We start from the raw sequence: 12,972 nt of genomic DNA, 5'->3' as shown, positions 1-12,972 counted from the left end.
CTACCCAGTCGACTGTGCTCCGATACCAGGCTACATTTACAAGAACTCTTTCCCCCACCCTGTGGGCACATGTCTCTTATGGGAGGCCTGAGCTAGATATTAGTGGTAATATCTTGCACATCTCGTTCTTTGCAGTCTTCAACTATATACACTGGAAATTAATCCTTGACTCTACCACTGATATGCAGCTGCCTCTGGGGTTGAACATGGCAACGGTTTAACTACACACAGTAACATGGCACAGCAGGAAGAATATCCCACCCGACTGAAAGTGTGGGGACAGATTTCCAAGTTGGCTGAATGCTGATACCAGAGATGGGATGGGGCCAGGACAGCACTCTGGACACACTTCAGGAGATCTTTAATGAGGACAAGTGGTGGACCCCAGTCTTACATCTCGTCCAAACGTCAGCACCTCCAGAAGCACTGTGTCCCTTCGCACCATGCTGGGCCCTGGGTTCAGCACCAACTCACGTGGAAGAGTCACCTTTCGAATTCCCATCCTGCCTTCAGCAGCCGGTCCCCCGTCCAAGTACTGACCTGGCGTGACCAAGCTTAGCACATGAGAGCTGATGGAGCCCCAGGTGAGAAAACACTCTTTAATATGTAAGCTGCAACGACTCACGGCAGTGCTCTCATAGAATCATAGAATCATAGAATATCAGGGTTGGAAGGGACCCCAGAAGGTCATCTAGTCCAACCCCCTGCTCGAAGCAGGACCAATTCCCAGTTAAATCATCCCAGCCAGGGCTTTGTCAAGCCTGACCTTAAAAACCTCTAAGGAAGGAGATTCTACCACCTCCCTCGGTAACGCATTCCAGTGTTTCACCACCCTCTTAGTGAAAAAGTTTTTCCTAATATCCAATCTAAACCTCCCCCATTGCAACTTGAGACCATTACTCCTCGTTCTGTCATCTGCTACCATTGAGAACAGTCTAGAGCCATCCTCTTTGGAACCCCCTTTCAGGTAGTTGAAAGCAGCTATCAAATCCCCCCTCATTCTTCTCTTCTGCAGACTAAACAATCCCAGCTCCCTCAGCCTCTCCTCATAAGTCATGTGCTCTAGACCCCTAATCATTTTTGTTGCCCTTCGCTGGACTCTCTCCAATTTATCCACATCCTTCTTGTAGTGTGGGGCCCAAAACTGGACACAGTACTCCAGATGAGGCCTCACCAGTGTCGAATAGAGGGGAACGATCACGTCCCTCGATCTGCTCGCTATGCCCCTACTTATACATCCCAAAATGCCATTGGCCTTCTTGGCAACAAGGGCACACTGCTGACTCATGTCCAGCTTCTCGTCCACTGTCACCCCTAGGTCCTTTTCCGCAGAACTGCTGCCGAGCCATTCGGTCCCTAGTCTGTAGCGGTGCATTGGATTCTTCCATCCTAAGTGCAGGACCCTGCACTTATCCTTATTGAACCTCATCAGATTTCTTTTGGCCCAATCCTCCAATTTGTCTAGGTCCTTCTGTATCCTATCCCTCCCCTCCAGCGTATCTACCACTCCTCCCAGTTTAGTATCATCCGCAAATTTGCTGAGAGTGCAATCCACACCATCCTCCAGATCATTTATGAAGATATTGAACAAAACCGGCCCCAGGACCGACCCCTGGGGCACTCCACTTGACACCGGCTGCCAACTAGACATGGAGCCATTGATCACTACCCGTTGAGCCCAACAATCTAGCCAGCTTTCTACCCACCTTATAGTGCATTCATCCAGCCCATACTTCCTTAACTTGCTGACAAGAATACTGTGGGAGACCGTGTCAAAAGCTTTGCTAAAGTCAAGAAACAATACATCCACTGCTTTCCCTTCATCCACAGAACCAGTAATCTCATCATAAAAGGCGATTAGATTAGTCAGGCATGACCTTCCCTTGGTGAATCCATGCTGACTGTTCCTGATCACTTTCCTCCCATGTAAGTGCTTCAGGATTGATTCTTTGAGGACCTGCTCCATGATTTTTCCAGGGACTGAGGTGAGGCTGACTGGCCTGTAGTTCCCAGGATCCTCCTTCTTCCCTTTTTTAAAGATTGGCACTACATTAGCCTTTTTCCAGTCATCCGGGACTTCCCCCGTTCGCCACGAGTTTTCAAAGATAATGGCCAAGGACTCTGCAATCACAGCCGCCAATTCCTTCAGCACTCTCGGATGCAACGCATCCGGCCCCATGGACTTGTGCACGTCCAGCTTTTCTAAATAGTCCCTAACCACCTCTATCTCCACAGAGGGCTGGCCATCTCTTCCCCATTCTGTGATGCCCAGCGCAGCAGTCTGGGAGCTGACCTTGTTAGTGAAAACAGAGGCAAAAAAAGCATTGAGTACATTAGCTTTTTCCACATCCTCTGTCACTAGGTTGCCTCCCTCATTCAGTAAGGGGCTCACACTTTCCTTGGCTTTCTTCTTTTTGCCAACATACCTGAAGAAACCCTTCTTGTTACTCTTGACATCTCTTGCTAGCTGCAGCTCCAGGTGCGATTTGGCCCTCCTGATATCTTTCCTACATGCCAGAGCAATATTTTTATACTCTTCCCTGGTCATATGTCCAACCTTCCACTTCTTGTAAGCTTCTTTTTTATGTTTAAGATCTGCTAGGATTTCACCATTAAGCCAAGCTGGTCGCCTGCCATATTTACTATTCTTTCGACTCATCGGGATGGTTTGTCCCTGTAACCTCAACAGGGATTCCTTGAAATACAGCCAGCTCTCCTGGACTCCTTTCCCCTTCATGTTAGTCCCCCAGGGGATCCTGGCCATCTGTTCCCTGAGGGAGTCGAAGTCTGCTTTCCTGAAGTCCAGGGTCCGTATCCTGCTCTGTCCCCCTCTAGTGGTGGCTAGGCCACAGATAGCGGTTGATGAGCCTGCCACAGCGTTGGCTAAGGCTACTTCTACGCTTTTGGCAGCAGGTAGAGTCCCAATGCTGCACACCCCCTAGCACAGGCATAACCAGCGGTGTAGACGGTAAGACACGGTTTAGGTGAGTAGCATGCCCTATGCACCTGAACTCCAGGGCATATTCACCCGACACAGCTCTCTGCACGTCCAAGCAGCACCCCCCACATCTACACTGCTACTTTTAACGGTGTAGCGTCCCGTCGCCTCCACCTACCAGAGCCTTTCACTGCGGCGTGCAGCGACAGGCAAAGTACCTGTACTCTTCACGCGGCTGTACATGTGGACGTTTCAACAATTTTTTTAAAAAGCTCCTGAGGTGATCCTGGAAATTACAGGCCAGTAAGCCTGACTTCAGTACCAGGCAAATTGGTTGAAACTATCAGACACATAGGTGAACACAGTTTGTTGGGGAAGAGTCAAAATTGCTTTTGTAAAGGGAGCTCACGCCTCACCAATCTACTGGAATTCTTTGAGTGGGGTCACCAAACATGTGGACAAGGGTAATCCATTGGATATAGCGTACTTAGATTTTCAGAAAGCTTTTGACAAGGTCCCTTACCAAAGACTCGTAAGCAGTCATGGAATAAGAGGGAAGGGCCTCTCATGGATCAGTAACTGGTTAAAAGACAGAAACCAAAGGGTAGGTATAAATGGTTGGTTTTCACAATGGCAAGAGGAAAATAGGGGTGACCCGCAGAGGTCTGTAGTGGGACCAGGGCTGTCTGACATATTCATAAGTGATCTGGAAAAAGAGGTAAACAGTGAGGTGGCAAAATTTGCAAACAATACAAAATTACTCGAGATAGTTAAGTCCAAAGCAAAGAGTTACAGAGGGATCTCAAAACTGGGTGACTGAGCAACAAAATGGCAGATGAAATTTAATGCTGATAAAATGCAAAGTAATGACATGGGAAAACATAATCCCAACTGACATAAAAAATGATGTATGAAGAAAGATCTTGGAGTCATCATGGATAGTTCTCTGAAAACCTCTGCTCAATGAGCAGCGGCACTCAGAAAAATGAACAGAGTGGCAATAGGAAAGGAAGAGATAACAAGAGAAAATATCAAACAGCCTCTATGTAAATCCATGGTACGCTCACATCTTGAATATTGTGTGCAGATCCGGTCACCACATCTCAAAAACGATGGATTAGAATTGGAAAAGATACAGAGAAGGGCAACAAAACTGATTAGGGGTCTGGAACAGCTTCCATATAAGGAGAGATTAAAAAGACAGGGACTTTTCAGTTTGGAAAGGAGATGACTAAGAGGGCATATGATAGATATCTATAAAATCCTGACAGGTGGGGAGAAAGTGAATAAGGAAGTGTTATTTACTCCTTTCCGTAACACAAGAACCAGGGGTCACCCAATGAAATTAATAGGCAGCAGGTTTAAAACAAATATCAGGACGTACTTCCTCACACAACGCACAGTCAACCTGAGGAGCTCTTTTCCCGAGGCTGTTGTGAAGCCCAAACTTGTAACAGGATTAAAAAAAAGAACTAGGTAAGTTGATGGAGGATAAGTCCATCAATGGCTATTAGCCCAGATAGTCAGGGATGCAGCTCCATGCTCTGAGTGTCCCTAGCCTCTGTTTGCCAGAAGCTGGGAATGGGCGACAGGGGATGGTTCACTTGGTGATTCCCTGTTCTGTTCATTCCCTCTGGGGCACCTGGCATTGGCCACTGTCGGAAGACGGGACACTGGGCTAGATGGACCATTGGTGTGACCCAGCAGGGCTGTTCTTATGTTCTTAGCTTTAAACAGCTGAGTCTTTTAGCCCAAGCAGGAGAGAGGCTCATGTGTTGATATCCAGATATCCCAGGTTCAATCCCCACTGCTGGGGACTCACCCAGAGGCATAACAAATAGCTCATATTTCAATAATTTCTCTTATGTCTTGCGTATCCTCCAGCCCGCTGTATGATCCAAGCAAAGTTTTCCATGCGGATCCTTTGTCCACTGCAGTCATGAAAATAACCCTAGTGCCATTTTTAAGGGGGAGGCACCTGGCAATTGACTAGACCCCTTCTCCACTTTGGCAGTCAGCAAAGCAGACCTTTGGAGTGACTCGCTGGCCCATGCAGCAGCTGGCTACAGATCATCGGCTGCCCAGATGCTGTGGCCCATGCAGGTGTGCCGTGCGTCTGGAAGCAGAGTCACACGCTGGGTGTGGCTGCCCTGCCGTGCATTTTCTGGTGCATGAGAAACACCGACTCCACGGCGAAGGTTTTCCGGCAGTCGGCGCAGCGGAGGGGCGCGCGCCGGCCGTGGATCTGCTGGTGCTTGGTCAGCGTGGAGCGGCGGCCGAAGCGCTTGTCGCACAGTTTGCAGGAGAAAGGCTTCTCGCCGGTGTGGATGCGGAGGTGCTCGGTGAGGTGCGACTGCTTGCGGAAGCTGCGGGCGCAGCGGCTGCAGGGGTAGGGCCGCTCACCCGTGTGGAAGCCGTAATGCTTGACGAAGTCGCACTTGAAGACGAAGTGTTTCTCGCACAGGGTGCACTGGTAGGGGCCGTTCTCCAGGTGCACGCGCCGGTGGACGCTGAGGTAGGAGCGCCGGCGGAACTGCTTGTGGCAGAGGCTGCAGGAGAAGGGCTTCTCCTCCGTGTGGCTCGGCTGGTGCCTCTTCAAGGCCAGCGGGCTCCTGAAGCTCTGGGGGCACAGCGGGCAGGGGTGCAGCTTCTTGGCCGCGTGGCTGCTCTGGTGCTTGCTGAGGGTCGACGGCCACCTGAAGCTTTTCTCGCACAGGCTGCAGGGGTAGAGCTTGTCCTGGGCAGGAGCAGGCCGATGCTCCGGCGCGGCCCCCGGGAATGGCCTCTCCTCCTTGAAGGCGTGCGGCGGTGACCCGACCCCGTTCCCTTGGCCGTGGGGCCAACACGGCTCCTCTCCCCGGGGGCCGGACTCACGCTTGACGGTGGGAGTCTGCCTGCGAAAGCTCCGGTCGCCCATGCCAGGCAGACCTGGCCTCTCCCCGGTGTGAGCCCTCTCGTGCCGCTGGGCAGAGGCCCGGGTGCTGAAGCTCTTGTGGCACCTGCGGCAGGGGTAGGGCTTGGCGGCTGGGTGGCTACGGCGGGGCAGCTGGTGGACGGGCTCCCTGTCCCGGGTGGTGCGCAGGCCTGGCCGCGCGTGGGTCTCCTGGTGCTTGTTGAGGGTGGAGCGCCGGCTGAAGCTCTTGGGGCAGAGGCGGCAAGGGAAGGGCTTCTCGCCGGTGTGCGTGCGCACGTGGTCGCTGAGGTGTGAGCGCCGGCGGAACCACTGGCCGCACAAGCCACAGGGGAAGGGCTTCTCGCCGCCGGGCGCCCGCTGGCACCTGGCCGGGGCCTGCTGCCCGGCGAAGCTCTCAGGGCCCAGGGCGCAGGGGTAGGGCCGCTCCTCCAGGTGGGCACGCTCATGCTTGGCAGCGTAGGAACGCGTGCTGAAGCTCTTGCCGCAGACACCGCAAGAGAAGGGCTTCCCCCCGGCGTGCGTCCTCTCCTGCTGGGTTGCGTGACCCCTCCCGCTCGGGTAAGCCTTGTCCGCCTTGCGGGCCCGGCACGGCTTCGGCGGGTCATTCTGCCAGGCTGGCTCCTTGGGGCGCTCCTTGGCGTGGGTCTCCTGGTGCTTGTTGAGGGTGGAGCGCCGGCTGAAGCTCTTGGGGCAGAGGTGGCAAGGGAAGGGCTTCTCGCCCGTGTGTGTGCGCAGGTGCTCGTTGAGGTGCGAGCGCCGGCGGAAGCCCTTGCCGCAGCGGTTGCAGCGGTACGGCCGCTCGCCGCTGTGCGCTCGGCAGTGCCTCACCAGGTCCGAGCGGCGCAGAAAGTCTCTGGCGCACTTGGAGCACTGCAAGAGCTGCTCTCTCGGCTGATCTCGCGGCTGGTCGCCGGCCGGGGACGCGCCCGGGTAAGGCTCCTCCATGACGTGAACCTGGAGGTCATCCATTATCTCAGTCTTGCAGATGACAACACTCTGGTCTTCGCCGCCGCTGGACGGATCCACGCCAACACCAGTCCTCTGGCTGCCGGCGGCGCCCAGCCATGGGCTGTAGCTTTCATTGTACTCAGTGCATGGAGGAGCCTCTGCCTCTTCTCCGGGGGCGCGCTGGTACTGCTGAGCACTGAAACCCGTTCCATAGCCGCCCTCTTCTTCAATCTCTTCCTTCACAAGGCAGCGAGCCTCCCGCAGGGCTGTGCCGTCGACCTGATGCTGCCATCGCAAACGGCCGTCGCACCGCGAAGGACACTCGGGTGGAACTTCCACCTCCCTGGAGGGCTCTGTCTTGCACTTAGTCAGGACATTGGGAGCTTCGCCATCGACGTCGCCGAGAGCAGCCTGGGGGGCCGTGTGCAGTTGACCACCCAAAGGTGAAGCGTTGCTCTCTGAGCCCCAGGAAATGGGCCTCCCCTCCACAGACAAAGGGAGATGCTCAGGGATTTGGATTTCAACTTCATTGTCCTCCAGTTTCACCTTTCCACTTGCATTCAGGCATTCAGCAACTGGAAGAAAACAACACTCACCTCATTAGACACACGGAAGAGCGAAGTTCCCCCTGCATTTCTTGACTAGATTTAATTCTCTTAGGAATTCCTAGTCATATTAATCTGAAACTAAGACATGACCCTGAACTCCGAAAGGGCCCATATGTGAAACAGGGAGTTAGCAAGAGTAATTAACTACTGGAACAATTTACCAAGTGGATTCTCCTTCACTAACAATTTTTAAATCAAGGTGGGATTTTTTTTCTAAAAGATCTAAAAGGAATTATTTCGGGGCAGTTCTCTGGCCTGTGTCATACAGGAGAGCAGTCTGGATGATCATAGTGGTCCCTTCTGGCCTCAGAATCTGTGAATCGAAGAGCAAGGCGATACTTATTCAGTGGAGACACAACCACGTATTGTGCATGGGGTCACTAATCCCAATTTCCGTACCATAAAAAGCCAGGCCGATTGCAGGTCCTGGCTGTTTCGCTGACTGAACCACACTAAGCTGTCTGGGATGACGAAGCTTTTAAGCAGGTTTCCTACTTAAAACTAGAGCTGGTTAATAAGTGGGGGGGAAAAGTTTTGCTACAAATTTCTAGACTGTTTGTTTCCTTTTCGTAGGGTTCAAAACTGCCCCATGTTTTGTTTTTTCAAAATTAATTGAAATTTTTAGCAACGCATCAGTTTCTAATTTTTTCATGCACCAGAAGCCTGGAGCACAATAAAAATGTCAGTAATTGTTTTTTAAGAAGATTTTTTCAAGAAGATTTTTCACTCTCAAAACAGGGCCCCATTTCCACAACAGAAGCTTTGGGGGTGAAATATTTCAGCCAGCTCTCCTTTGCTTAGGGACATTTCTTTTCTCTTGCCATCATTTCCCATACTCACCTATAGACACGGGGGCCAGGGCCGCCCTGGCAGAGGCATCCGCCGCACTGGGCTTTCCCCCTTCCTCCGTCAGCAGCAGGAGGGCAGGTTTTGGCATATCACCACCTGCATGTCACAAACAAACAATCAGAACTAATCAGAGCCGGCCCACGGCAGTCATATCCTTCTGCTAAGGGCTGTACGGCAAACCTGCCTGAACCCGTCACACGGATGTGGGCTTTCCATCACTTCCCAGGAGAGAATTGCCTACTAGTGGGTTGAGACGCAGGCCCGCCCGAGCGCTAATCCCGGCTCTGACCTAGACTCCCTCTGTGGCTTTGAGAGGCTTCACTTGGCCTCCGTGTCTGCTTTCCTGCCCTGGACTTGGGAGTCTGGCAAGCGGCTGAGAGGGGAGAAGTAGCCCCGGGCAGCAGAGGAAGCTCTGGTGGTAAACCCAGAGATAGACCAGGAGATAGAGAAGTGGGGTAGGAAGGAGCCCAGGGAAACGCCGACAGGGATGGAGACTGAGCAGCCCTGGATTGCTAGTCAGAGGGCCCTTGGGCCGGAATCTGAGTTGCGGGAGGGCCCAGGTTCCCCTACCAGCCACTGGGCAGCGGCACAGGACCGAGAGGGGGAACACAGACCATCTGAGGTAGCATCTGAACAGCTTGTCCAGTGGGCCCTTGGTACCCCGCAAAGGGGAGACTGTGTAGTGGCGTGTCTGCAGGGCCGAGTTACGCGGGGGGAGCGCTTCCCGTCGCCAAGAGCCAGAGGGACCACGTGCGAGCAGCCAACCACAGGGGCACCGGACAGGGTGAAAGCTAATTCCCAGACCTAGCCACAAGGAGATACATCTGCGGTGAGCAGAGCCCTTTACAAGGAGCATAGCAATTGCTGGACGGGATCAGACCGCCTAGTCCAGTATCCTGTTTCCAAACAGCAGCCAACACCCGACGCAATACAAGGCGAGACACCCCCTGCAGTAGGCATTTCTGGAATAACCGGCCCACCGGGGAAAAAATTTTCCTAACATCCCTTCCTCAATTAAAGGCTGTCTACTGCCTTGAAGCATGAAGGGTTCTGTTCCTTCCAAACTACTTTTTAAACCTTTATCGCTGCAACGCCAGACAGTCTCATTATCCATATGGACACCCAGTCCTTTTTTAGAAACCGGTCAAGTGTTTGGCCTTAATGATATCTTGTGGCAATGAGTTCCACTGGCCGCTTTACCATGGTCAGCCCTGAGGATCTAATCGATTGTACATACAGGCAAGCAAAGCTGCACCTCATTCTGCCTCATGGATTCCCAACAAAATTACCAGTTAAATCCCTATTCCAAGATCTTTACTGCTTGCAGAAAAAACACATCCTGATTTTTCAGAAGCTAGATTGAGCCTGCATGGCTGGCAATGAGGCAGGTGGGGTTAGCTGAGCCCATTCAACAAGAAGCTATTTCTGGGAATAAGCGGCCAATGCCGAAGTATCAATTTTAGACATTTTTATGAAAACTGACGACAAAATTGTTCTTGTTAACAAGAGAGAACTTAATTCTGTAAGAGGGTAACGATTAAAGGCAAAATAGATTAACACTGAGGGTTATTTACAGAGGTGGCCCCTCATTAATGCAAAACCAAAGATCTTCAGGACACCAGTATGAAAGAAGTTGGGAATCCCAGTTCCCAGCACAGCAATCACAAGAAGCTGTTGGCCCAACTGGCACCCAGTGGCTCTGACTGGTGGTCTCAGCAGACCGACTATACCATGGAGAGCGACTCCCCCCTCGTCCAGAATGTTTTCACGCTGGAAGGGTGGACAGCGCTGGAACAGAATGTGGGAAGCAGGCACTGCTGCTACACCCCTGCTTTGTGGATAAACAAGACCTAGCTCGTAGGTTGCTTTTCACCAGTAGATCTCAAAGCGCTTCAACAAAAAAGATCGGTATCATTGGGATAATGATATTGACCTCCTTTGGGAAGTGCTTTGCGTTTTACAAGCAGGGAAACTGAGGCACAGAGGGATGAAGTGAGTAGCCCAAGTCAAACAGCAGGCCAGTGGCAGAGCCAGGACTAGGACACAGATCTCCTGAGCCCTAACCCACGGCTCTATCCACTAGGACACACTGCCTTCAGTTTCCAGGGCTGCCAAGCCCATACCCTTCTCTAGCAGATTAAAAGGAGGGGAACAAACTCTCAAAGCCATTCAGACATGACAGCTCCTCATTAACGTACAGTCACTTACCCAGTGATATCAGTATCTCATAGTTCTCTCTCATCACGTCCCAGTACAGCTCCTTTTGCCATTCTGCCAAGATCTCCCACTCCTCCCGGGTGAAACTGACTGAGACATCGGCAAATGACACTGGGACCTGAAATCACAGGAAATTATTATTCATATGTACTGCAGTAGCAGGTCAACATGAATTTCAACAGCAGAACCAAGAAGAAAATATGGACCTTCATGTTCCGCCTTTTTGCATGATTGGGAGGAGGAGGAAGAAATATGGTTTTGGGTTTTCTAACTGCAGGAAAAGTATCCTTTTCCCCTCCATGGTCTCTCACTCAAACGTCAGCAGAAATCATTTGTTCTCTTTTTTTCATTTGCCTTTTGGTTGAGATTCGAGCTCTCTCCAACATTTGATTTTATTTGGTGAATTTTTTAAACATTATTTGACAGTTCTCACCAGCATTCTTCCTATTTGTGAAGCTGGGCAAATAATTAACATGTACAAAAACGAGCCTGCCATGAATATGTTAACTGAATAAAATTAACACATGATTGTCATTACTCACCCAGCTTTGAATGAGATCAGACCTGAAGTTTTAGGGGGAAAAACACCCCAAGAAATTGTTACAAGCGTTTTAAAGAATTTACCTGTCAAAAAACACCACATTCAACAGTCATTTCCGATAACACTGCACTATCGCTACTGTCAAATGGAGTGGTTTGGACTAGTGCTGTAGAATGATGCATGTTTTAGAGAGAGAACAAAGAAATGCCTTCTCAAACTTAACTAACGCATTCTATTTATCTAGGCATGTGCAGGGGTCATCATCAGGGTACCCACGATAGCTGTCACAAGTGTTATATTATTATTTAAGTCACATGCAAAAAACAAACACCCAGGACCCTCCATATATATGTGCACAGTAATTGCATGAGTTTTTTTAAATGACAATCAATGGTTTGCTATAGAATGACATTGTAAATCATGGATGATCACAGACATTTTACACACGGCATAAACGTTACACGTTGTTATACAAAGTATGGCAATCTCGCAGCAAATGTGCGCACCATGTTCAATTTACCATGCATGCACCAGGGACAAGACAGGTGGAAAATTTATCAAATCACCTAATGATTCCTGAAGTCAGTTCCTCACCAAGGCAATGTTTAGCATTTGACCAATCAGACATTGCATCAAAATCACTCAGCCTATCTCATTCAAGCTTGTTGCAAGTCCTGACCAATCAGCACCTGTCAACATCCCAGGTAGCACTTTTGTACAAGTTTTCCCAATTTAATAAAATCTCTGAGCACCATTTGTGTATTCGAGCAGAACAACTAAAAATTTCAGCTTCCTGCTTCTGCCTCTTGTAAAATGGCTGCCCCCATGAGGACTATGAGAATTTGGTGGGGATGTGCAGGGCGGGAAGGGCTGCAGAACCAAACAAAGCATCCCCTGATGGGGACAGAGTATCCCCATTTAGCATCCAGGGTTTTACCTGGTCAGTTCGGGGGCTGATCTTGCACTCTTTGCCCAGGTGAAACCCACTGAGGTCACTGGGAGTTTTGCCTGAGGACTGCAGAATTGGGCCACATGACATAAGTGTAAATTATTGTTGCCCACACAGAAGCATTGCTAAATATGTCAAATGAGAGCTTTGCTTATCCCCACCCCCCACCCCCGTTCTGTTGATGACATTTCTCATGGCTGGCTTTAACATGACAGGATTTCATTCTGCGATTGCAGAGTTTAAAAATGGGCTTATGTTAGAGCCAGGGCTGGTCTCTCTTTACTGCTGAAACCAGGCGCACAGGGTCCCTTCCCCCCGGCCGCTTTTTAACCCAGGAACAAAGCTGCACCTGGAGGGCAGCCCATGGGTTTGGTTTGGTTTGGGTCAGGCCCAGGGCAGAGGCTGAAGGAGGGAAGTCCCAGCTCCCTGCGGGCTGTTCCCATCCTGCAGCATCACCTGCCAAGCCCAAGGGAAAGGGGCCGAGCCGAGTCGGACGATCCATTCCCTACCTGCGAGCCAGACCCCCTTTCAGACATTTTCCTTCCGCCTCCTCGGCAGCCCCAGGCAGACACCGCCTGCTCAGATCCCTGGGCGCCTGCAGCTGCATTCAGGGGTCCCTGGTTTCCCGTCACCCACAGGCCGCGGCAGCCGCTCGCGCTGCGGGGCATGCAGGCAGGAGGGAGCCCGCTCCCGTTGGTTCGCCGGGGAGATGCGGGAGGAGGGGACCCGAGCCCGCGGCTTGCGCTCTCCACGCCCTGCAAAGGGCGAGAACGTCCCGCTCCCTGGGTGAGGATAGGCCGCCCCCTGGTGGCCATTGGGAGGGCGAACCTGGGACAATCCTGACAGACAAAAAACCCCAGCTACTGTTTGGCTCTTCTGCAGCGTTTGAGGCACTGGAAGGGCGTTAGGGAAAGCTCACAGCATCCCTTTGAGCGGAGTCTTCTTACCCCGCCTCCCACCCCTTACCGGGGGGGAAACTGAGGCACGGGGAAGTTCAGTAACTTGTCT

The 12,972-nt window shown here is 51.5% G+C and overlaps 1 protein-coding gene across 1 annotated transcript; it reads right to left on the bottom strand.

Annotated features, from left to right (window-relative positions):
• Positions 1-5,066: 5,066 nt before the first annotated feature.
• On the bottom strand, positions 5,067-12,742 carry LOC141983402 (uncharacterized). The gene is made up of 4 exons (XM_074946506.1): positions 12,474-12,742; positions 10,466-10,592; positions 8,249-8,353; positions 5,067-7,375 (listed from the first exon to the last, which is right to left on the bottom strand). Exons 1-4 carry the CDS (start codon positions 12,630-12,632, stop codon positions 5,067-5,069), a joined length of 2,700 nt encoding a protein of 899 aa, XP_074802607.1. The 5' UTR covers positions 12,633-12,742.
• Between the last annotated feature and the right edge of the window lie 230 nt (positions 12,743-12,972).

The sequence above is a fragment of the Natator depressus genome, chromosome 2 (assembly GCF_965152275.1).
Source record: "Natator depressus isolate rNatDep1 chromosome 2, rNatDep2.hap1, whole genome shotgun sequence".
NCBI lineage: Eukaryota > Metazoa > Chordata > Testudines > Cheloniidae > Natator > Natator depressus.
This window is presented reverse-complemented; position numbering and strand designations above follow the sequence as displayed.